The sequence below is a fragment of the Poecilia reticulata genome, chromosome 23 (assembly GCF_904066995.2).
Source record: "Poecilia reticulata chromosome 23, P_reticulata-male-v2, whole genome shotgun sequence".
In the NCBI taxonomy this organism is placed as follows: domain Eukaryota; kingdom Metazoa; phylum Chordata; class Actinopteri; order Cyprinodontiformes; family Poeciliidae; genus Poecilia; species Poecilia reticulata.
In genome coordinates, this window is record NC_088852.1 from 19,873,046 (window position 1) to 19,899,833 (window position 26,788).

The window sequence follows — 26,788 nt, forward strand, 5'->3', positions numbered from 1 at the left end:
ATAATCACATCTTTGATTGCCAAATATATTAATGTGTGTGAGAAAATGTGTCAATGGCAGGTATTAACTTGAAATACTTTGTAGAACGGCACTTTGTGAAGTTCGGCCCATTTACTTGTATTAGCTTAGTGGCACATATTCCACATTCAATATGTCGGACGCTGTTACGTATCGCAGCAACGGGCCGGCCCGCTCCATGAGGCGTCTACGTATTAATGTCTATGCAGCTAGCAACGTATGGAGAACGTCTCGACGTGTGACGTCATTACCGCTTCTACTTGTCACAACAGCGAGGCGGATGACGAGCAGCCCGGTAGTAGTCGCCTTTCTCTGCGTTTGATTGTGGCATTTGTTAATGGTAGAAAGTACCGGAATGGCGAATGCAGGGAAGGGCAACTGGTACCGGACTGCTCCATCATCCGCCGCTCTATTGTTACAAGCGTAGTGTGCATGACATCTGTGTAGCTTATCCATCCATCCATCCATTTTCTTCCGCTTATCCTTGTCGGGTCCCGGGGCCGCAGCTTCAGAAGGGAGGCCCAGACTTTCCTCTCCCCAGCCACTTCTTCCAGCTCCTCCGGGGGAATCCCAAGGCGTTCCCAGGCCAGCCGAGAGACGTAATCCCTCCAGCGTGTCCTGGGTCTTCCCCGAGGCCTCCTCCCGGTGGGACATGCCCGGAACACCTCACCAGGGAGGCGTCCAGGAGGCATCCTTACCAGATGCCCGAGCCACCTCAACTGGCTCCTCTTGACGTGGAGGAGCAGTGGCTCTACTCTGAGTCCCTCCCGGATGACCGAGCTTCTCACCCTATCTCTAAGGGAGAGCCCAGCCACCCTGCGGAGGAAACCCATTTCGGCCGCTTGTACCCGTGATCTCGTTCTTTCGGTCATGACCCAAAGCTCATGACCATAGATGAGGGTGGGAACGTAGATCGACCGGTAAATCAAGAGCTTCGCTTTTTGGCTCAGCTCTCTCTTCACCACAACGGACCGGTACAGCGCCCGCTTCACAGTAGACGCTGCCCCAATCCGCCTGTCGATCTCCCGTTCCCTTCTTCCCTCATTCGTGAACAAGATCCCCAGATACTTAAACTCGTCCACTCGAGGCAGGACGACCCCCCTGACCCGAAGAAGGCACTCTACCCTTTTCCGGCTCAAGACCATGGCCTCGGATTTGGAGGCACTGAGCCTCATCCCAGCCCCTTCACACTCGGCTGCGAACCGCTCCAGTGAGAGCTGCAGATCACGTTCCGATGAAGCCAACAGGACCACATCATCCACAAAAAGCAGAGATGCGATCCTAAGGCCACCAAAACGGATCCCCTCAACACCTCGGCTGCGCCTAGAAATTCTGTCCATAAAAGTAATGAACAGTATCGGTGACAAAGGGCAGCCTTGGCGGAGTCCAACTCTCACCGGAAACAAGCCCGACTTACTGCCGGCAATGCGGACCAGACTCTGACACCGGTCATACAGGGACCTGACAGCCCGTATCAAAGGGCCCGGTACCCCATACTCCCGGAGTACCCCCCACAGGGCCCCCCGAGGGACACGGTCGAACGCCTTCTCCAAGTCCACAAAACACATGTAGACTGGTTGGGCGAACTCCCATGCACCCTCCAGGACCCCGCTGAGGGTGTAGAGCTGGTCCAGTGTTCCACGACCAGGACGAAAACCACACTGCTCTTCCTGAATTCGAGGTTCGACTATCCGACGGACCCTCCTTTCCAGGACCCCTGAATAGACCTTACCAGGGAGGCTTAAGAGTGTGATCCCCCTGTAATTGGAGCACACCCTCCGGTCCCCCTTTTTAAACAGGGGGACCACCACCCCAGTCTGCCAGTCCAGGGGAACTGCCCCCGATGTCCATGCGATATTGCAGAGTCGCGTTAGCCAACACAACCCCGCAACATCCAGAGCCTTAAGGAACTCCGGGCGGATCTCATCCACCCCCGGGGCCCTGCCACCGAGGAGCTTTTTGACCACCTCGGCGACCTCGTCCCCAGAGATTGGAGAGCCCAGCCCAGAGTCCCCATGCTCAGCTTCCTCAACAGAAGGCATGTTGGTGGGATTGAGGAGGTCTTCGAAGTATTCCGCCCACCGGCCCACAACGTCCCGAGTTGAGGTCAGCAGCGCACCATCCCCACTATAAACAGTGTTGGTGCTGCACTGCTTCCCCCTCCTGAGACGCTGGATGGTGGACCAGAATCGCCTCGAAGCCGTACGGAAGTCTGTCTCCATGGCCTCTCCAAACTCCTCCCACGCCCGAGTTTTTGCCTCAGCGACAACCCGAGCCGCATGCCGTTTCGCCCGCCGGTACCTATCAGCTGCTTCTGGAGTCCCACAGGCCAAAAAGGCCCGGTAGGACTCCTTCTTCAGCTTGACAGCATCCCTCACCGAAGGTGTCCACCAACGGGTTCGAGGGTTGCCGCCGCGACAGGCACCAACAACCTTGCGGCCGCAGCTCCGATAGGCCGCCTCGGCAATGGAGGTACGGAACATGGTCCACTCAGACTCAATGTCCCTCACCTCCCCCGGAACATGTTCGAAGTTCTGCCGGAGATGAGAGTTGAAGCTCCGTCTCACAGGGGACTCCGCCAGACGTTCCCAGCAGACCCTCACTACACATTTGGGCCTGCCAGGTCTGACCGGCTTCCTCCCCCACCATCGGAGCCAACTCGTCACCAGGTAGTGGTCAGTGGACAGCTCCGCACCTCTCCTCACCCGAGTGTCCAAGACATACGGCCGCAAATCCGATGAGACGATGACAAAGTCAATCATCGAACTGCGGCCTAGGGCGTCCTGGTGCCAAGTGCACAAATGGACGCCCTTATGCCTGAACATGGTGTTCGTGATGGACAATCCGTGACGAGCACAGAAGTCCAACAACAGAACACCGCTTGGGTTCAGATCGGGGGGGCCGTTCCTCCCAACCACGCCTCTCCAGGTCTCACTGTCATTGCCCACGTGAGCGTTGAAGTCTCCCAGTAGAACAAGGGAGTTCCCAGGAGGGTCACTCTCCAGTACCCCCTCTAAGGACTCCAAGAAGGGTGGGTAATCTGAACTGCCGTTCGGCCCGTAAGCACAAACAACAGTTAGAACCCGTCCCCCCACCCGTAGGCGGAGGGAGGCTACCCTCTCGTTCACCGGGGTGAACCCCAACGTACAGGCGCCCAAATGGGGGGCAACAAGTATGCCCACTCCAGCCCGGCGCCTCTCACCGTGGGCAACTCCAGAGTGGAAGTACGTCCAGCCCCTCTCAAGGAGACTGGTTCCAGAACCAGAGCCATGCGTCGAGGTGAGGCCGACTATTTCTAGCCGGAACCTCTCAGCCTCGCACACTAGCTCCGGCTCCTTCCCCACCAGAGAGGTGACGTTCCACGTCCCAAGAGCCAGCTTCTGCAGCCGAGGATCAGACCGCCAGGGTCCCCTCCCTTGGCTGCCGCCCATAGCACAATGCACCCGACCCCTTTGGCCCCTCGGACAGGTGGTGAGCCCATCGGAAGGGGGACCCACGTCTCGTCTTCGGGCTGAGCCCGGCCGGGCTCCGTGGGTAAAAGCCCGGCCACCAGGCGCTCGCCATCGTGCCCCACCTCCAGGCCTGGCTCCAGAGTGGGGCCCCGGTGACCCGCGTCCGGGCGAGGGAAAACACAATCCAAAGTTTGTTTTCATCATAGGGGTCTTCGGGCTGCACTTTGTCTGGTTCCTCACCTAGGACCTGTCTGCCTTGGGTGACCCTACCAGGGGCATAAAGCCCCAGACAGCATGAGCTAGGATCATTGGGACACTCAAACCCCTCCACCACGATAAGGTGGCAGCCCAAGGAGAGGTGGCAGCCCAAGGAGAGGTAGCTTATATGGAAGTAAATATGTGCCATCAGAATTTTAATAAAAAATGCATCTGAAACTTGAATGTTGTATAATTGCGCTTACTTTTTCAATTTCAAAATGAATTCAGAATGCAATTTTGACCTAAAAAAAATTTCAGTGTCATTATTTGTACACGCTTGCAATTTTCATTTGTTAAAAAAATTCACATTCCTGTTTCAAAGTGATGAAATTTTCAATATATATATTTTTTAGTGTTAAAAAAATTCAGCATATAAAAAAATTCAACTTTTAAAAATTCAAATGCAATATTTTCAGTTTCCTAAAAATTCAACTTGCTCAAATTCGCTGTCTCAATCTCAGCATCTAAAAATTCGCTGTACAAAAATGGCAAGGTTACTTCAGGTCACGGACATTAGCAATCGTTGTCAGATTTCAACACCCAGGAAATCGCATGACCTAAGCGTCACATTGAAGAAATACCGGCATCACCGAGGCTAGCGACCATGGAGGCGAAGGCAAACCCAACGGTGAGTCTGTGCTTTCATATTTCTGTAGTACATTTTATTTTGCGCATGAACTTTGATATATAATATTAAAGCTTGATTTAAAACACGTCGAGAGGAGCCAGTTGAGGTGGCTTGGGCATCTGGTAAGGATGCCTCCTGGACGCCTCCCTGGTGAGGTGTTCCGGGCACGTCCCACCGGGAGGAGGCCTCGGGGAAGACCCAGGACACGCTGGAGGGACTGTCTCTCTGCTGGCCTGGGAACGTCTTGGGATTCCTCCGGAGGAGCTGAAAGAAGTGGCTGGGGAGAGGGAAGTCTGGGCCTCCCTTCTGAAGCTGCTGCCCCCGTGACCCGTCCCCGGATAAGCGCTGCTAGCAACGAAGTGGTAGCCAAGGCTAACTCCAGCCAAAGCAAGACTGACATGGCGGCTTGGGACATGAGTTCTACTCTGGACGAAGAGGGAGATACCCAGTTCGGGGGAGTACTTCCAAGTGTGCTCAAGGAAATACGTGAATTAAATAAGGGTCTTTCGGAGAAAATTGACTTGAGTTCAGCACAGCTCCAGACTTCTATCAATGGAGTGAAAGCTACGTTGGACAAAGTGCTAACAAGGGTAGCAGAGGCTAAGAATCGAATCAGTGAAACTGAGGACGCTGTATCCGAGCTGAAACAGCTGACGAAGCAGCTGAAAGGTGACAACAAGTTCCTTAAAAAGAAAATCGACCAGCTTGAAAATTACAGCAGGAGAAATAATATTCAAGTGTTGGGACTAAAAGAAGGCTCTGAAGGAACGGACCCTGTGAAATTCTTCACAACCTGGATACCGGAGTTGTTGGGAGCTGGCGGCCCGGACGCAGCAGCTCAGCGGCTGGAGGTGGAAATTGAACGAGCACACAGAACCGGGACTATGGAGCCTAGACCGGGTGAACCACCTTGTACCACCCCGAGACCCGTCTTGGTTCGTCTCCTACGATTCCAAGATCGAGAGAAGATTTTGGCTTTGGCTAAAAAGAGAGGAAATGTCAGCTTCGACAACAGGAAAATTAGCTTCTTCCCTGATATGAGTCCAGAATTGGCCAGACACCGAAAACAGCTCGTTCCTGCGCTGCAAGCAATTAAAGCAAGAAACATCCCCTGCTACCTCATCTATCTGACACGTTTGAAGGTCCAACCAGAAGTCGGAGGACCCCGCTTTTTCGACTCCGCACATGAAGCCTTTAAATTTATCAACAGCCTGGCACAACGGGAGCAACAGATGTCAACGACCAGTGATCACTGACTATTATTAACACCGAGTCAGAATCCGGAGCAGAATGGAGGGTTAAGGTGTTTGTCATCAGGTCTACTCCAGAGACAGTGAATCGGAGCCTTGCTGGCTCCTGGACAAATGGTGGTACAGTGATCTGTACAATTACATATCTTTCCAATATGTAATTGGAAAGACAATTACATATGCTTTATTATTATGGGCTACCGTTCTTTTCTATTGTATTTTAGTTTTGTACTAGGGAGTTGGTGAATACCATTATTTCAGGTATGCTGACTATTTATGTTTTAATCTTTTGAAAGTTTGGAATGTTGCTTACAGTTCATCGGTTTTCTTATCTTTTACTAGAATGTATAATTGCCCATACATCTGGATGGCCAAGGAGTGTTTCTCTGAGGGCCAAGATGTATATTCCAAGGGAAATTCGATAGCGTTTGTTTTTGCAATTATAAATGTTATGAGAGCTTACAGGCTCGGTTTATATGTTAGTTTAGAAAGGAGAGGCGAACATCTTCAAGTCACTATGTTAGGTCTATGTTTGGTTGCCAGGATGTTGATCTGGCAATCAAGAAGAGTGGCGTATGTTAAATGTATTGTCTTATTATTTTGTGTCCTCCTTTGTCCCTGCCCTCCCCCCATGCCACCCCTACCAAAATCAGAGAGACGAAATGGAGTAGGATTTGTTCATTTTGGCTTTGGTTGGTTACTTGGAGAAAGAGGGAATTTGCTGGTTGACTTTTATCATAGCCAATGTTAATAAGTCCATTGAAGTTGGTAACATTTAATGTTAAAGGAATGAATAGCCCTATAAAAAGAAAGAGTCTATACTTACCTGAAAAAATTAAAACCAGATAATTGTTTACTTAAAAGAAACACATTTGTCTGACAGAGAGCATAAAAAGCTTAAAAGAGATTGGGTGGGACAAGTTTTCTTTTCTTCATTTAGTTCAAAATCGAGAGGAACAACAATTTTGCTGCACAAAAACATCCCTTTTGTTGCTACTAAAACTATATCTGACCTTTCGGGTAGATACATTATGGTGCAAGGGCAAATGTATTCAGAATCCTGGACGTTTATGAATATATATGCACCTAATTATGACGATAGTCTATTCATGCAGGATGTTTTTCTTCAAATCTCCCAAGCTCCGGGGTTTCTTGTAGTAGGAGGGGACTTTAACTTCTGTTTAGATACTGTGCTTGACAGATCTTCAGACAGACCTTGTCCCCTCTCTAAATCAGCTAAAATAACAACATTATTTATGGAAGATTTAAAACTAACAGATGCTTGGAGGTAGATGCATCCACAGGATAGAGAATATTCATTTTACTCGCATCCGCACAATACCCATACTAGAATAGATAATTTTTTGATCTCCAGTCAGATACTTCATCGAGTGATGAGTAGCTAATATCTTCCAAGATTACTTAGTGATCACTCCCCATTGGTGATGTCAGTGTCTATCCCTGACAAGGTAGAAGGAAAGTACAGGTGTAGGCTCAACCTTACCCTCTTAAAACAACCTGAATTCTGTACTTTCATTAGGGAACAAATACTTTTTTTTATTTTAACAAATAGACCGTCCGCTCCAAACATTTTTATTTTTTGGGACACATTAAAAGCATTTTTGAGGGGCCAAATTATATCATATACCAAGGGAATAAAGAAGAAATATAACTTTGAGCTTAATACTTTGGAAAGACAAATTTCTGACCTTGAGAAAACGTACCAAATTGCCCCAACTAAGGACATGTACAGAGAATTGATTAACTTGAAACTAAAATATAACAATATGAATACATATCAAGCAGAGAGAGCAATAATTAGGTCCAAGCAACAATTTTATGAATTTGGAGAAAAGGCACAGAAAGTATTGGCATGGCAACTTAAAACTGAGGAAAATAAAAGAACAATTAATGCTATTGAAAACCCCCAAAAAGCTATAACGTATAACCCCGGAGAAATCAATGAGGCCTTTAAAAAGTACTATTCGGATCTTTATACATCACAATCTCAGGGGGATTTAGATGAAATTGAGTCATTCTTATCCTCTATTCACTTACCTTGCTTGTCAGAGGAAAGCAGGGATAACTTAGACAAACCCTTTCTTAGATCGGAATTACTTGATGTTATTAAGTCACTTCCGGGAAATAAATCCCCTGGTGAAGATGGTTTTCCATCTGAGTTTTATAAAGAATTCCAAGACCTTCTAGTACCACTTTTGATGGATGTTCTCGAGCAAGGTAGAAGAGAAGGGGGTTTTCCAGACTCCTTTGCTCAAGCTGTTATAACGGTCATCTATAAAAAAGGAAAAGATCCTCTAAAATGTTCTTCTTATAGACCAATCTCACTCCTCAATACTGATTATAAATTAGTTACAAAAATGATAGCAAAAAGATTGGACAGGTATCTACCCTTACTGATCAACCCTGATCAAACCGGGTTTATTCTAAATAGATTTTCCACTGATGATTTGAGAAGATTGCTTAACATAATATATATTGCTAACAAAAAAAAGATACCGTATCACTTGATGCCGAAAAGGCTTTCGATATGGTTGAATGGCAATATCTTTTTTCTGTCCTTAAGAAATTTGGTTTTGGTGATGGGTTTGTCAATTTGATACAATCTCTTTATAGATCCCCTCAAGCTAGAGTTGTCACCAATGGGATAATCTCTGTTTCATTCCGGCTGTATAGAGGCAACCGGCAGGGAGATCCAGTTAGTCCCGCCCTCTTTGTGCTTGCCATCAAACCATTGGCTGAGGCCATTAGAAAAAATTCTAATATTAGTGGTTTTGAGATTGGTACTGACATACATAAAATTTCGCTTTTTGCGGATGACATTATTTTATTTTTAACCAATCCAGAACGCTCTCTTTGTCACCTTCAGGACTTACTGGGTAAATACAGCTCATTTTCTGGATACAAAGTTAATTTGGAAAAGAGTGAGGTTTTACCGATCTCCGTATTTGACCACAGTAAAGTTAAAAACATGTCTAGTTTCAAATGGTCTCCTGAGGGTATCAAAAATTTAGGGGTATTTGTGGATAGTAACCTTAAAAACCTCTTTAAACTAAACTTAGCTTCCCTACTTCAGAAGGTGAGCGAGGATTTAGGGAAATGGATGGATTTACCTCTCACATTATTTGGTAGAATTAATGTCATAAAGATGAATATCCTTCCTAGGTTTCTGTACATGTTTCAGTCACTCCCAATTCACATCCCAAAAGCATTCTTTATCTCTCTTAAAAAATCAATTAGAAAATTTATCTGGCATGGTAAGCCACCAAGACTTGGCATGGAAAAATTATCGCTGCAGTATGAGGATGGAGGTCTGAAGCTCTCTAATTTTCAACTCTACTATTATACGGCTCAGTTTAGGTTCTTGGCACAGATGTTTGATTTGCAGACTCCTCCTCCATGGCTCAAAATTGAGACAACAGAGATAAAAGAAGAGATGCCAATAAATTTGCTCTCTAAGTGGGACAATAAAACTATCAAAAATGAAACTGATAACCCTTTAATAATTCAGACAGTCCAAATTTGGTATAAAATTCGTGAAATGTTTAGGCTACAAGGCTTTCCTTTTCCTAAAACCCCGTTATGGGGAAATAGACTGCTACCAAAGATTTTTCAGTCTGGTAACTTTAGATCCTGGCAGGAAAAGGGAATTTGCCGATTGGAGCACTGCTACGAAAATAAAGTATTTATGTCACTACAGCAGTTAAAAGAAAAGTTTGAACTGACAAATAAAGATTTCCTTGGCTATCTCCAACTTCACGACTTCATAAGAGCTAATCAGGAAGGAAGTTGGAAGCTACTGTCCATGTCCCCCGTTGAGGAAATGTGTCATGCCAGTCAGCCATTGAGTAAAATCATTTCAAGGGTGTATACAGCACTCATTGTTAACTTTAGCTATAAATGGTGTGGATAGTTCCAGAATCAAATGGGAAAAGGATTTGGGAATATCTATTGAAAGGCAATTATGGAATAATTTGTGCAGGGAAGGTGTCACGTCTACTCTAAATGCTCGATTTAGACTAGTACAATTTAATTTTTTACACCAGTTATATGTCACCCCACAAAAATTGCATAAATATAATTCCAGTATATCTCCTCTTTGTTTTAGATGTGGTATGGAGGAAGGAACATTCCTTCATGCCACCTGGCATTGCTCTAAATTGAAGGGTTTTTGGAAGGGGGTTTGTGAAACGTTATCAGACATTCATGGCATCATGATTCCAATAGACCCGGAGATCTGTTTATTGGGGAACTTTACAAATTCTAATTTAAAGACAGTCTATGATAAGAAACTTACAGAAGTCGTTTTGGCAATTGCTAAGAAATGTATTACAACAAAATGGAAATCAGACTCCCTCCTCCCAATTAAAATGTGGCTTTGTGAGATTAATAGATGTGTGACACTAGAAAAAATAACCTATTGGATGCAGAATAGAAGTAAGACTTTTTATAAAATATGGCAGCCTTTTTTTAAGTTATATGCAAAATCTACCAACACATTTGATTGATTGATGATCCTGTAATCGAGCTGGACTCGACAGGATTCATGAGCGAATCTGATACCATCTGTCTCAATCTATTTCCGATTCATATCGATTTTACTTCATCCCTTTAGATTACCCACCCTACCCACCCCCATCCAGTCCTTCTTATTTGGTTGTTGTGTTATATTATTGTAAATGTATTTTAGTTTTAATATGTCTCATTGTTTGAATTGTGCTTTATTTTGTACCAGTTTTGTCCTGTCAGTTAATGCCTGTGATGTTACTACTAAAAATCAAAAATAAAATATTCTAAAAAAAGCAAAAAAAAACACGGGTTTGGGCCGTTGTTAATCTTACGCCATGTAATGCTGGCATATTAGTTCTCGCTACCTGCTAGACCTCCACCCCTCTTCTCTTGGCTGTCCTACACCCAATTTTCCCGTTTTATTTAAAAAAGGAATATCACTTGCGCCAAGTCTAGAATCTTTAAAGATAACTAATGGGTGGCGACTTTCCGGGTTGTTTGTATGTTGTCTTAGGTGAGACTGAGACAGGCAGTCTTAATAAAAGTCGTAATTTTCCAGGAGATGCTACAGCTAATGTAGCAAGCTAATATGGCTGCCTTGTATGCTTCAAGGAGGGGCGGTGAACTCTTCCGACATTAATTATAACCACAACCCCATTCTGTTCATCTACTGCAGGGGAGCTCAATACGTCGATCGCGGAAAGGTTTTGAGTCAATCTCGGCAAGTGACAAACTGATCGCCGCCAGGACGCTGAGGCCAGCACTTCCTCTTCTGATAGGCTTGTCAAAAATATTCACTAAGATCCTAAACGTTTGTAGCTTCATTAAAAAAGAATAATTATAAAAAGTCAACGAAACGTGTTAAAATTAATAATCTCAGTAATTATTGTTTCAACAAGGTGTTGCTCAATTCTGTGCGTTTCGGTTCCATTAACAAAAAAAAAAATTTTTTTTAAAAGCGACTCAAAGACCGACTGACGAACAGAGTAGGAGTTTAAATTAGCTACTCAACCACCGCTGTGTTCATGAGAGGCTTATTAATAATCGAGAAATAAATATCAAGCCTGGAAACCTGATATCGTAACGGACTGAATGTTGTGTTTTTAATGTAGCCTAATCTTTGCTCGGCTTGCGGGGTGCAGGCGGTTGCCACGGCAACGGGTGTGCTTAGACGACAAAGAGACCGAGAGTAAAAAGGTAGGACATGTTTTCAGTTGATGATCTGTTCGGGTTGTTTTACCTTTTTTTTTTTTTACCTTTGCTGTGGCTCATTACACCTGCTGTAGTTTCTGAATATTCAATAAACGAAAAAAAAACGGACTAATTACCTCGTTCGTTTGTGAGCATACGTCACAACAAACATCAAATAGGACAAATATATTTCATTAAGTTTTAACAAATTCTACTGCGATAATTATGTGAAATTAAATTAATTATATCCCGACTTCAGAAGATTTGCCTTTACCTTTATTGGGCTCTTTGGTTCCTCCTATCAGTCTGTAGTTTCTCATATTGAGGTCATCAAACCAAATTTCAGATCCACCATGACTGACTGACACCTGCTGGCGTCAGGTTTGCAACCAGCTTCTGACTGAGAAACCAGTAAGCTGCTCCCAGTGTCAGAATCTCACTGAGGAAGAAACTGGATTAGGTTTTCTGTCACTTTATTATTTCTGCTATAACTGATGTATATTCGCATATAAAATAAGTCAATAGAGTTTAATTTGCAATTTTTATGTCTTTGTGTCGTGAGGTAGATCTCAGGCAGCTGGTGAGAGAAAAAGTAGATCTTGCTCTCAAAAAGTTTGAGCACCCCTGATCTACTGTATTGTTCACGTGACTTCATTTATGAATAAATACATTTATGGTCATTATAGCGTCATCCAAACTACTGCTTCTCTTGATATATATTAATTTACATTCTTTTTACTTTGCGGTACAAAACGTCGTTCTGTTACCTAGCAACATTAGAAACGACCTCCTTTGTTTTATATATCTTTGGTTACAAAGAATGTTTGAGCTATGCTAAAATTTGTGATTAATGTTGTAATTTAAAGCAAATTCTGATTAAGTTACACACCATTCAATTCCTGAACCCCACAGTACCTTGACAGAGGTACATTTTAATTGGATAATTTAATGTGTAGCATGTATACTATCATTCATTTAATTTGTAACATGGCAATCTGCAATCATCAAGTACATTTTGAGTTCTCTTGATCCCTTCTTTGTGTTTTCCAGGGTGTACAGATTCCCAAAATTGAATGGGAGGAGAGCGGGCTTCCTCTTCAGGAAGAGTCAAACGTCACAGTGCCAAATTCAAATGTGCAACCGACTGACGAACAAATAGCCTTAAGAGACGGAGTAAACCCAAAAGGCACATCACTGTCTTTTGGTTGTGACATTTATATTGCTGCAGTTCTGTTTTGTGAACAGTAATTCACTCTGTGAAAGTTGTCCAGTTTCAAAATTCAGCATTTATGAAATGTAAAGCTAAATGCTGATCATATTACCACAAAGGTAAAATTTGTGCTTTGGAAAAGTGAATCATAGTGCTTTTATGGTAGACATGTTAAAGAACTAAAATGTTCTAAATGTGAGTTGATTGTTCTTTTCTCAAAAGGAACCTAGTAGGTACAGTTGTGTAGGACCTTAATTTTCTTGCATTATAAGAATGGAAAAGTTAAGTTTGTCTTATGTCATTTATTTTCTAATACTTCAATAGATGAACATTCAATAAAATATTGCATAAAAATAGTTTCAGTTTCATATTTCCTGTACAAACAGTGCTGACTCAGAAACTCTGAATATAGTTACTCTAACATTTAAGATTTACAGGGATGCTTGACAAACATTTCAGCTACTTAGTCGTCACTTCAAAGAACACAACTTAATGTCAAGACTGCGGTGAATGATGAACAGTATTTGTAAAAAAGAAAAAAGCTAATAATAAAATGACTGTAATTTCACTTAATTGCCATATTGAAATGCAATTATTGAACAAATGAAACACCAATGCACTGAGTTCTCACAGAAGACCAAAGCCAGTCCCAACCGATTTAAGACACCGTCATGTCAGCATACAGAGCCTGGTAGGTAGAATAATGGCTTGGAAGGCGTAAACGTTCACTGCAGGTGGATGAAGTGGGCATGTGGTTTGGTGCAGTTGACTGCACTACGTCAGGCTTCGGTTCCTGGCATGGAGCCTCCCAGCCAGCCCAAAATCTCATGAGCTGGTGCAGATTGTCTGAAGATGCTAGGAAAAGTATAATTTTTTTTTTAGATACATGGTGAGTTTCCTGCAGATGGAATCATTCATAAAGCTGACTTTGAGATATGACTTTATGTGAATGTCTTTTCCATCTAAGAAACTAATGAATATGTATGTGATATCCTTCAAAAATCATTTGAAAACCTTTTGCCATGTTCACTAATCAACCTGAAAAGCTTTATCAGCTTTATCTGTGCAGTGTTGTAAGACATGATTATAAGAAAATAAATGTAGTGTATTATGCTGGTATGTATTGCACGTCTCATCATTCTCAAAATAACAAACATTGGCCAAATGTTTATACAGACATTTTGCCTTCTTCGAGAAACTGATGGAGAAACCCTGTCACCTGCGTAGTTTCTGCTTCCAAGACATCATCGCTGATGTCACTGTCATCACTATGCTTCTTCACCTGTGGCCAACTGATTGACTGCAGGACCATCTGTAATTGTAGAAATAGCTCCAAACGATCACGGAGTCCATCAAAAATATGATCCAGCAAAAGTTCCTTGAAAAGAAAAAAATTGTCAAAAACATTGTCAGTAAAATAAAAAAACTATTTTGAAATCAGTAGGTCAGTATTGAGAAATCAAATTAAATAATGATATGTAATCTAAAATAAGTTAACAGCTGTACTTGCAAGCATATATTTTCTTCAAAATGAGTTAAAATCAAATGAAAAAACAAAGGAGGTTGTTTCTAATGTTGCTAGGTAACAGAACGACGTTTTGTACCGCAAAGTAAAAAGAATGTAAATTAATATATCTCAACACTTGTCAGATAAGAGAAGCAGTAGTTTGGATGACGCTATAATGACCATAAATGTATTTATTCATAAATGAACTCACATGAACAATGCAGTAGATGAACAGAATGGGGTTGTGGTTATAATTAATGTCGGAAGAGTTCACCGCCCCTCCTTGAAGCATACAAGGCAGCCATATTAGCTTGCTACATTAGCGGTAGCATCTCCTGGAAAATTACTACTTTTACTAAGACTGCCTGTCTCAGTCTCACCTAAGACAACATACAAACAATCCGGAAAGTCGCCACCCATCAGTTATCTTTAAAGATTCTAGACTTGGCGCAAGTGATATTCCTTTTTTAAATAAAACGGGAAAATTGGGTGTAGGACAGCTAAGAGAAGAGGGGTGGAGGTCTAGCAGGTAGCGAGAACTAATATGCCAGCATTACATGGCGTAAGATTAACAACGGCCCAAACCCGTGTTTTAAATCCATCCATCCATCCATCCATCCATCCATTTTCTTCCGCTTATCCGGGGTCGGGTCACGGGGGCAGCAGCTTCAGAAGGGAGGCCCAGACTTCCCTCTCCCCAGCCACTTCTTCCAGCTCCTCCGGAGGAATCCCAAGACGTTCCCAGGCCAGCAGAGAGACAGTCCCTCCAGCGTGTCCTGGGTCTTCCCCGAGGCCTCCTCCCGGTGGGACGTGCCCGGAACACCTCACCAGGGAGGCGTCCAGGAGGCATCCTTACCAGATGCCCAAGCCACCTCAACTGGCTCCTCTCGACGTGTTTTAAATCAAGCTTTAATATTATATATCAAAGTTCATGCGCAAAATAAAATGTACTACAGAAATATGAAAGCACAGACTCACTGTTGGGTTTGCCTTCGCCTCCATGGTCGCTAGCCTCGGTGATGCTGGTATTTCTTCAATATGACGCTTAGGTCATGCGATTTCCTGGGTGTTGAAATCTGACAACGATTGCTAATGTCTGTGACCTGAAGTAACCTTGCCATTTTTGTACAGCGAATTTTTAGATGTTGAATTTGAGACAGCGAATTTGAGGAAGTTGAATTTTTAGGACACTGAAAATATTGCATTTGAATTTTTAAAAGTTGAATTTTTTTATATGCTGAATTTTTTTAACACTAAAAAATATATATATTGAAAATTTCATCACTTTGAAATAGGAATGTAAATTTTTTTAACAAATTAAAATTGCAAGCGTGTACAAATAATGACAGATTTTTTTTTAGGTCAAAATTGCATTTTGAATTAATTTTGAAATCGAAAAAGTAAGCGCAAATATACAACATTCAAGTTTTAGATGCATTTTTTATTCAAATTCTGATGGCACACGGCGGGCAGAACTTTCTTCAGAGGTCCACTCACCCTGTGGGCCACACTAATATACTGTCATATCACGGTGGGGGCCATCAGACATCGTCCTGCGGCCCCAATTGGCCTGCGGGCCGCGAGAATGAGACCTCTGGTTTAAAGGTAAAGAATGAGATATAGGAGTAGAGGAAATGGAAAGGATAGAAAAAAATACAAGTCAACATCCTAGAAGTCTGCTTCTACACCTGCAGAAAGAGAGGAACAAAAAAACAGAACCAAGAAACCACAGTGAAAAACTTATGCATAAACAATGATAACTACATTACCAGAAATTTCATAGCACAAAAAATGCAAAATAAAATTAGAGACAAATGTAGCCTAACAGTGTATCTGAAAACAACTGAATCTTAAAAATAGGTGTGTACAATCTAATCTGACTAGTAATGCATGGTTCTGTGAAGGCTTCAGAAGTTTGCTATAGAACATTAGTGGAAACACAGCAGACAGATCAGAGAGAATGTTGACACAAGATGCCATGTTTTAGAGTTGATTGAACTGCTGCATGTTATTTTCGGTCCAGTATGTTTCAAGTTAAAAGTTCAGAAAACGTTTTCAGACTGAACTACTATTATTCTTTATTATAATTCCTCCCTTGCTGTTTAATGCAACTTCTTGACTGTATCTGCAACACCCTATCTGCTGAAAATAACTATAGTTTTTGCCTCAGAAATGCAAATTTTTTCCCCATTCTTAACCATTCCAGCCTCTGGAATTGGATTTACATACTTTCAACACTGAAAGTATTGATATTGAAAGTAAATAAATCCAATCAGTTTTTTTTCACAGTTTTCTCTATTCTCTCCCCAGACTATCCATGTGGCCATCGTATGTGCAGGTTACAACGCAAGTCGAGATGTTGTAACATTGGTGAAATCTGTCCTTTTCCACAGGTATGTCAACATTCATTTACTTCAAGCCCCTGTGAAGTCCCCTTTTTTAACCTAAAAAAATATTAAGATTTATGCTGCTCAAGATAGTTACTACAACATAAAGAGTCACTATTTGTGTAAATATGGGGGCATGTTACGTTCATAAATCAATACTCAAGACCTTGAATATATGAAAAAAGAATTACTTGTTTTCAGGACAGTCTGATAGATCTTTGATGATATCAGATCACAGTGTTAGGAGAACCTCTGTCAGACCAAAGAGCCAGGGCACCTTTCTGGGCTGGAGTGGGGGATGGAGGGTTGGCTGGGTGCAATGTTCCCTCTAATTTTTCATGCGTCTGGGCGTATACACAAGCTCCCTGAGCACACCGAGGACCCCTGTGAGCAACATCAGGTGTGCACACGATGGCCCAGCTGATGTTTTATAGCAGTATTATACCTGTTATAAATCTAGGATCATAGCAAGTTATTAAAAGAATCAAATTACAGCAGCAACTTCCATTAGTTTGCTTTTAATATATGTGATTTGCCCACTTGAAATGAAAAAACTAAAATATTGCTGATCATGAGATGCATAGTATATGTAAGAGTCCTGCTTTGGCCATGGTGAGAAATGAAACATTACACCTTTCAGATATAACTTTTTGTTCACATTAAAACATTCACATTCTGCACAATGAAATGTTTTGTAGCTTGTGATGCAGTGTAAATTCCTGTAACTCTTTGTAAAATATTTAATTACACAGCTTTTTCATGTCTGTATGGAAGCCCATTTCTACCATGAAAGAAAAAATAAAAGACCAATAGGAAGTCATAATTTCGACTTTGTCATAATTTCTAATCGGGCATTGGTGGGCATTGCCCACCCACAGATTCAACTGTGCCCCCCGTGGCCTGGAGACAGTTGGCCACAGAGTGGCCAACTGTCTGATATTCCTATATTAATTTGATACGGCTTCTGTACTTCCCATATCTGTGCCCTCTGTCACTTTTTTCAGTAGTTAAAACTGTTTAATCGGTTGTTAATACGTCGTAACCTGTTTTTCCGAGCTGCGTTCAAACGCAACATGAACGCTGAGACGTTTACATCTGTGCAGCAGAGCAGAGCTACGTAAGTGTCAAGAATCATGGCTGCAAAACACAAAGAACTTTGCACAGTTTTCCCCCAAACTAACCGACTGAGTTGAGTAAAGCTGTTGGATAATGTTAGCTAAAAGGTGACTAGCTAATAACAATACAGCACGTTAAGCTTGTTAACAAGTAGCCTGTAGGGTATTAATGTTATGTTCAGCTACATAGATTAATTGTCGATGCCCTTCCCTGTTAACTCGTGTGGAGCCGGGGCTGCGTCTCAACTCAAATCTGCAGGGAACCACAACGCATATGGGCAAGGCACGTTTATACAATAGTATGCGATGATTGGCTGCGTAGCATAAGTGAACCTATCGTTGTGAGTCACAGGCTCACCCGAGTTAGCCTGTCAAAACTGATGTCCGGGCTCAATTTCCAGTTTACGTTGGATCTAATTTTATGCGCTGCATAGATTTTATTGTGCGCTGAGACTGTGCGAGCAGTGCGCGATTGCGCAAGCGCGCAGCTTAGAGGGAACGTTGGGTGTACCGATTGACCTGATTCCAAGCCTTTATAGACCAAGTTACTACTTTAAATATATGCAACTCAAATCCCTCTGTGATGAGGTGTGAATATGTGGGATTGGGATATTATTAAGACTTTGAAATCAAACACTCTTGTCTCTTTTCTGTCTGGTTTCTTTTTTAGTGTTCTGCAGAAAATGATTATTAGTATTTTGTTGTATTCTTGTGTCTTCAGACGGAATGCTCTTCATTTCCATTTCATCACAGACTCTATTGCAAAGCAGATTCTTTCCTATTTGTTTAATTCTTGGATGGTCCCTGCTGTCAGGGTGAACTTCTATGATGCAGATGAGCTTAAGGTGAGAAAAAAAAAATCATCCTCTTACTTAAGCAATTCCCAACTTTCTTCAGAAATTCTCAGTGGAGCACTATCACTTTTACCAGTCTGTACTGTATCTGCGTTTTTCTTCTGACAAAGTCTGAGCTCTATACTCTGGTCCTTATGGAAGTGATGGTCTTTGCTCTGTTGTTTCAGTCCGAAGTGTCATGGATACCTAATAAACACTACTCTGGTATCTACGGACTAATGAAACTGGTGCTCACCAAGACGCTACCCATGAATCTGCGCAGGGTCATTGTTCTTGACACAGATATCACTTTTGCCACTGACATTGCTGAGCTCTGGGCTGTCTTTCACAAGTTTAAAGGTAAGTTGATGGAAAAATTATTCATATAACACTTTTTCACAGATGTCACAAAGTGCTTCACAAGAAGGGTAGCCCAACTAATACACAGCAATGTGCAATACAGAAAACATCCATCTATCCATTATCTTACATGCTTATCTCTTGTGGGGTTGCGAGGGGTGCTGGTATCTATCTCTAGCGGTCAATGGGTGAGAGGCGAGGTACATTTTGGACAGGTCGCCAGTAGATACAGAAAACAAAACATAAAAGCTCAAGTCAAACAAAAGGCTAGGGGGACTTTTTCCGTTGTTGAAACAGGTTTAAGTCAGTTTCCCATCAATATGTAAGTGCCTGCTCCACACCGTAGGGGGTTAAAAGAAAGAAAAAAATAAACGCACATTGAGCCTGCAGGATATTATCGGAGGGTATGTACGCAGAAAACTATCACTGCACCTGACCCGCAAAAAAACAACCAAACCTCACGGGCATTATGTGTGTGTCACACAAAACCAGCTCATACTTAAACCATACAAATACGGCACTATGCGCATTATGCGCATAGCCCACTAACACATCTGACTTTTATTTAAATTTTTTTTTTTTTTTTACAAATTCTAAATAAAGCAAAGCCTACCCGTGTGATACATGGGAGGTGGAGGATGAAGATTCACAGGTTCAGGTGGTGTGTCTGAGACTTCCACAGGAGAAGGTGAAGCAAAAATGCTTGTTTAATTTCTACTCTTTTGGCAAACGTTTCTACTAGATTTAACTGTTTTACCTGCAGTCTTTAGCGTGATGCTTAGGAAGAGTGCAACTGACGTCAGTAGGGCCGTGCAGAGACCTTTTGAGGGGGAGGGGGTCAAAGTTAAAAAAGGGCACATTGAACAAGATCTTAAAACACCGTACAACAACATAGCAACAACCCATATTAATCAATAATTTAATTGGATCCTCATTGCCATCATGTGGGGACAAAGCAAAGCAAATGTAGTATATTTTCCCCAACAGGTATAATGTTACTGTTTCTGCTGCTGACAGTCCTGGAGGGCTGAGTTGAACTGAGACTGTAGCTGTTAAACAGACCATCTGAGAGAAGGTCAAAGGTTATGAAGTTATGAAATAAGCAAATTTGCTGCCATTTTACTAATTACGCCCTAATAATATTTATTTAACCTCTACAACAACTTTGCTGCAGACTGTTTTATAGATCTAAAAAGCTCAAAAGGGTTAACTCTACATAATTTTTTAATGGTAGCACCTCTGAGATCTAGATCAATTGTAAGACTGGGATATGAAGGCAAAGAAAACTCAGTAGCTGCTGGTAAGGCCCTCCAGACATTCAGGAGCCCCTAGAAATGGTTTAATTGTAACACAGACCATAGATCTAAACCTGTAGCATTCATTTATAGAGAATGACTGTTATTGAATTTTATTTAATGCATTCACTTGAGAAAATGAAAATGTACATTGTTGTAGACATTTTATGAAGGAATGAGAATCTGTTTCAATAGTAAGAGAAAGATAAATCTTTGTCTTTAAGTTTCTTTATTCGAAGGTAAAAGCGTTCGAAGACTCTTCTCACTGAGCGCAGTCAGAAGAGCCCTGAACAACACACTTCACATCGTTATATAGTCACAGCAAGACAAAGACCCTCCCAAAGTCTGATGTTATCTCTACTGCAGATGGCCACAGAGACACCCTGACCCCCTCCTCATGAACCATCTCTCACCTCTTGGAGGAGATGATTTTATGGCAGGATGGAGAGCTGATAAGGATTTCAGGAGGAACTTCTAACACTTTGTCAGTTCATGGGGTCAGGTCAAACAGGGTACAAACTCAATCCTATAAGACAATTATCAGATCAAGCATTTTACCCAAGATGTCTTCAGGTTTCACGGCTGCGGAAACATCTAAACATTATCTGCAAATGTATTTAATGGAAAAACACATCTTACAGAAATACAAAATACAGCAGATATAATCAGTAAATAAATGGTAAAAAGTATCATCAGTTCCATCAAGAATGAAATGAGACTAAAAACATAATTTTCTATCACAACATTTAGGATTTAATTAGGAAGTTTACTTTGTAAAAGTTTAAAGAATCATCTTGATAGTTTGTTGTCTTACCATAGCTACAATATGGTGTAATCTTTGTGTTTGAGGGGGGTTTGTTCACAAATGCATCACAGCAAACAACCAATAATCAGTGATTGATTTTAAACTCTGCCAATAAACCGGGTGTCCCTCTCACAGACACTTCACCTTATCTATATTTAAACATGTTAGTGATGCTGAGGTTCTTAGTAGGAAGGGTTTCGGGGGGCGGGAGGGTTCTGTCTAAGGCCCCATATTACCTTGGTGCGGCCCTTCATGAACAGCTGCTGCGATGCGCAACTCTGGAATCTACCTGGAATCCAACAGTGGCCCCTATGCCAGGCCGCTGATGCTTTGGGGACATTTTGATTAATTTAATTGTAGCATGTTTGGCTTTATGCTGCAGTTCTAATTATTGCTACAGTATTTTCTCTGATGTTTGTTTTGTGAACTCCAATTGGTACGTTACTACTGCCTGGTAGTAATGTAAAGGAGAAGCAGAGTGAACACAGAGCAGGTGGTACCAGGTGGTACCGGGGCTTTGAGATGCGTCACAACTCGCGGTGACAGTCGCAGTACCGTGTCTTATATCAGGATGTCTGATATAAAGACATTCTTTATGTTTGTCGGTGGGACCGACTCAGACTGCCTGTAGCGAACTGGGCATTTAGCAGCCTGATTAAGTTAGTCAGAAGTTTTCTCTGCAGCCGAAGTATTTCTGTGTTTAGGGGCAAGGTGGGTTTTTTCCGCTATTGCGAGAACAATTATGAAAATATAAATAGAAACAGTTTTTCTAACGTCAACATCAGACCTACGTTTTTATTCACAAACCAGTGTATGAAAAAAATATTCTTGTCCACTCCTCCTCACCACGGTGCCTGAACAACATGGATATCATTATTAGACTGAGGGCAGCCAGAGGCCTTCTGACAGATAAAAAAATTTTGGAAAAAGAAAAACGACCTCTAAAAGGGCACTAAGGATAAAAGGGGCAGGGGCTCAAACCCCTTTCCCTCCCCCCTCCCCCATGGTGGCCACCCACCACTGTGGCGAGTTGACAGTTTGAACAAAAAAACTGCATTCAGTTTGTACTTCTGTCCAGGGGATGAGTGACCGTCTGGTTTACAGACTGATACATTTACTGTCCTTATCTGGTGGCCCTAGGCTGTCATAATTTAACAAAAAAAAGTATATTACATATAATTTTTAGCGACCGTGAAAGCCCATTGGGTGATTTCATTGATGGACATTGATGGCTTATCCAATGAAATCCCTCAGTCCTCCTTGGCCCTCTAAGGTTATAAGTAGCGCGAAAAGTGAACGGATATGAGACGGGGCGGGCCAAAAATCTACGACAACAAAAGCTAAAAAGCGCATAAGCCCATTCAGAAAAATGTTTCAAACTATCTGTTATGTTAATTACCACACAAACTTTTACTGCTGGAACATATTGAGGAGCAGAGAAGGAGGGAGAATTAGCTATTCAGGGGATTTATTATTGTCAGCGGAGGATGATGAGAGAGACGTGACGAGGGACAGATTGAAGAAGAGTTCAGATTAGTTGCTGCCGGTAAAAAAGTGAGGGAAAGTACCTCATGAAGAGGCAGCGTTTCATGCAGGTGTGTGTGAGAGAGTCCGGGAGGGGGAAGCTAACACCTAAATGGTGTAACAGTTGTAAAAAGGATCAATCCAGTGTTATTGACGTCACACTAGATCCTGTTTATTCACAGTTTATTCAAGACAGTGTGAGACACAATCAACGATCGGGTATGGTACACACTCAGTCAGATCTCAGCAGCTCAGTTAGGCAGCTTCTGCTTTTTTATATTAACAAGTGGAATAAAGAAAAATAAAATCGTGTACAAATCAGCATCAATGAAATATATTAATACATAATACAGAATAATATAAATAAAAATAAATATAATGCAAAACTCAATTCTTTATGTAAAAGAATGCATAAAGGACCTATTCTGTAATAAAGTAATTAAATTAAAAGACATAAAACTACAACAAAAAATTGTGTATCCATCACATACCTGCAAGACACTGTGAGACACACTGAATGATCAGGTATGGTACAAAGTGACAGCCAGATCCCTGCAGCCCAACAAACACATTTTGAAGGGAAAACTTCAGACAAACTTTATAAAAGCAACAGTTCAATTTGAACTAACCCCAAAGTTTTTAAAACAATTACTATTATATTTTTATGCAGCACAAAAACTGTGAGAACTATTTTTAACTTTATAAACATTACTGAGAGTGAGAGAGGTAGCATTAGCACACATGGAGCTGCAGCTTGGCTGCTGCAGCTACGTCACAGAAGCTTGCTTTGTGCAACACTCAACCGTCTTCCCAGAACAATATTAGGAATCAAAAATAAAAGCAGTATAAAACAGAAATAGCCCTCCTGCAGTGCAAAGGTGACCACAGACATGGCAATTAAAAGAAAATGAGTTTTGAGAAGGTTCTTAAGAAAAATAAATAAATAAAATTAACTCAGCTCCACTAGCAGGAAGTCAGAAAAATACTTGAATAACACAGGAATGATGAAGGCCCGTGGAATTAATAATGAACACCTTTTGAGACGTTTTTAGTAATAAGAATAATTGTGAATTTCAGTACAAAACATAATAAGTAAGGGAAAACTAATAGAACAGTTAGAAAACAGCTATTGATACCATTAATGTTTTAAAAAAATACTTCCCATATCTTAACTGAATACTATCTGGGGGAGTTGTAGCCAAAATGTGGAAATGTTCAACATAGGAAATGACTGCAAGAATGTTAGGGATATTTTTCGGGCTAAGGAACGCACTATACTTGGGTCTTCAATTAAAAAAAAAACAAAAACAACTGGAAGCTGCTCTCGGTTTTCCATAAGGACCCAGCAGAGGGCTGTGTCCTAATAAATCTGCTGGATATATTAAGGACGCAATTCTATGTCTCCAAAGCCGAACCATGGTTTTCTTCACACCGAGCTTAAGTGCAGCGGCTCTATTTCCCTCCTGTAGTGCCAGATTGACAGCCCTCAACTTAAAAGCTGCATCATATGAGTTTGAAAACATTTCTCTGTTGTGCCTGCTGCTAGCATGTGGTTGTTCTAAATCAGTGTTTCTCAACCTTTTTTGGGCCAGCGCCCCCTAGCCTCTATCCAGGTCCCTCACCGCCCCCCACCAAAGAATTTGCAGGCTACTTTGCACTGACCATTATTTTATCATTAATATTACTATCACTATTGTAGATGTTTTGATTTTTATGCTGGTTTCTGTATTTATAATCAAAAATAATTTCCCAGAGAACAAAAAAGCCATGGGAATAGAAATTATTTTTACAGGCGTCTACGAAAAATGCAATGAACATTCAACTTAAAATTGGTAGGCCTAACAGCCTAGAGTGGAAAAAAATATTATTATTTTGTGCCATTTTCTAGTTGTTAAATATTCCACAAAATGACCAGATAAAAGATGTACAACATGCCAGCGCACATTGCGCAAAACTCAGGAGAACAGGAGAAGCGGGACATAAAACGGAGCGACGAACTAGATGTGAATTATGGCATAAAAACGGAGAATCCGACGCTGAACAGTGGAAAAAATCAACACATGATGTAAAACACATGATGATTAGGCTGCGCAGCAGGTGATGAGATTACTGGATGGTGAGCATCAATAAACGATAAAATAAATCTAGCAACAGGAAAGAAACTAAAGTGGACATAGCAATAAACCAGGAGAGGATTATACTAATCCTCCAGCAATAACCCCAATACTTAAGAAACCTGGTTTAGATCCCAATGAACTCAATAATTTTCGTCCTATCTCAAATCTTCCATTTATTTCAAAAATTCTAGAAAAGACAGTTGCTGCTAACTCCATTCTCATCTTTCCAGCAATAATTTATATGAACAATTCCAATCTGGCTTCCGTCCACTCCACAGTACAGAAACAGCTCTTCTTAAAATTACAAATGATCTCCTCCTGGCTGCTGACTCTGGTTTATTATCGATGCTCCTTCTTCTTGATCTGACTGCGGCTTTTGATTTGATCATTGACAGATTATCCTCTCTTGGCATTGTAAATACACCTCTCAGCTGGTTTCGTTCATATCTCTCAGGCCGCTCTCAGTTTGTTCAGTTAAAATCATTTTCCTCTCGCCCAGTTCCCGTCTCCTCAGGTGTCCCCCAGGGCTCTGTCCTGGGACCCTTGTTGTTTATCATTTACCTCCTCCCCCTTGGTAATATTTTTCGCAAACATAACATCCAGTTTCACTGCTACGCAGATGACACCCAACTCTATGTTTCAACCAAACCTAATTCTATGCTTCCATTTTCCTCCCTCACTGACTGTCTTCTTGAAATAAAACAATGGTTTACTCTTAACTTTCTCAAATTAAATTCCAGTAAAACTGAACTTCTGTTAGTTGGTACTAATTCAATACTAAGTAAACTTGATAATTTCTCCATTTCAGTTGATAACTCCTCCATTTTTCCCTCCCCTCAGATTAAGAGTCTGGGTGTCATCCTCGATAGCACCCTCTCTTTTGCCTCCCAGGTCAATAATATCACTCGGTCAGCTTATTTTCGTCTCAGAAATATTCGCCGTCTCCGTCCTTCTCTCACTCCGCACTCCACTGCTGTTCTGGTCACATCTCGTTTAGACTATTGTAATTCTCTACTCTTTGGTCTGCCACAGAAAACTCTGTATAAATTGCAATTGGTTCAAAATTCAGCTGCTCTTTTAATTCATCATATCACACCTATTTTACAACAGCTCCATTGGCTTCCAATCACATCAACTATAAAATACTTCTTCTAACTTTTAAAGTAGTTCACAACCTCACACCTTCATATCTCTCGGACCTCCTTCACATTGTCACACCCACCCGTTCCCTCAGGTCCTCTTCTTCTGTCCATCTCACTGTTCCCCCTGCTGATCTTGTCACTATGGAGAGCAGAGCATTCAGCCGCTCTGCTCCCAAACTCTGGAACTCACTCCCACCTGATCTCCGGACATCGAGTCTCTCCAATATTTTAAGTCCAAACTCAAAACCCATTTGTTTGAACTAGCATACAACCTTTAATTATCTTTGTACTGTCTTATAAATCTTGTTTGTGTTTTTATGTTTTTTATTACCGGTATGTATTTTATAATTTGCTTCTTTTTATGTCAAGGTGACCTTGGGTGTCCAGAAAGGCGCCTACAAATAAAATGTATTATTATTATTATTATTATTATTATTATTATTATTATTATTATTATTATTATTAATCAAATGGAAATGAATGAAGAACAAAATGCAAGGATAAATTAAGAAACTAAAGTAAATACAGAGGAATAAACTTGTATGGCAAGACCTTTGGAGCAATAATTAATACAGAGGCAAGAATAAACAGACACTATTTCCAGATAAAAGGTCAAATAATATTGTTGACATGTAATGGGTTTGTTGAGACCATATCTAGTACTGAGAATAAATATATCTTAAAGAACTTAACACATGTTTTTTTAAAATCAGATTTGATATATTTATTTCTTCAATATTATTTTTCATGTCAGTGTTAATGTCATGAGGCTGATGACTCCATGATACTTTCAATTTGACTCATTAGGATTTGATTAAGATCCAGATTTGTTCTTTGTAATTTCTGTCCAGTTAAACTATTAATCTATAAATTAATAGAAAGGTCTATATAAAGATATAATCCATGTTTCTGTCTCATATTTGTATGGCATTAAAAGGATCTGGAACTTTTGTTTTTCCACTGAAAGCTCTGGTTTGAACAATAAATGCCATGAGGGTGAAGGTTTATGGATGATACTCTGATGTCCCATTCTCCTGAAGGCAGCACAGAGCTGCACCACCAGAAACCGACAGAAACGCTGAAGAGAAGAAGAACTATGATTAATGTAGTTACAGTTCTATCCATGTTTTAATGCTGCAGAGCTCAGTTGTTTGCAAATAGTTAAAAGT

The 26,788-nt window shown here is 41.4% G+C and overlaps 1 protein-coding gene and 1 long non-coding RNA gene across 13 annotated transcripts in view; one reads left to right on the forward strand and one right to left on the reverse strand.

The window, feature by feature from the left end:
• large1 (LARGE xylosyl- and glucuronyltransferase 1) overlaps positions 1–26,788 on the forward strand; it is a 150,150-nt gene that overhangs the window by 17,507 nt on the left and 105,855 nt on the right. For 8 of the 12 annotated variants that reach the window (XM_081603765.1, XM_081603762.1, XM_081603763.1 and 5 more), the window contains 3 exons: positions 16,380–16,434; positions 18,265–18,388; positions 18,565–18,736. In XM_081603765.1, coding sequence (XP_081459891.1) covers positions 16,380–16,434; positions 18,265–18,388; positions 18,565–18,736 — 351 coding nt within the window. Of the gene's footprint in view, positions 1–16,351; positions 16,435–18,264; positions 18,389–18,564; positions 18,737–26,788 lie in introns of all 12 variants that reach the window. The other 4 variants (XM_008401201.3, XM_081603760.1, XM_081603758.1 and 1 more) reach the window with 1 other exon arrangement.
• LOC145550140 (uncharacterized) lies at positions 12,822–16,356 on the reverse strand. The gene is made up of 2 exons (XR_014086000.1): positions 13,754–16,356; positions 12,822–13,389 (listed from the first exon to the last, which is right to left on the reverse strand). It is a non-coding gene; the product is annotated as an uncharacterized LOC145550140 (long non-coding RNA).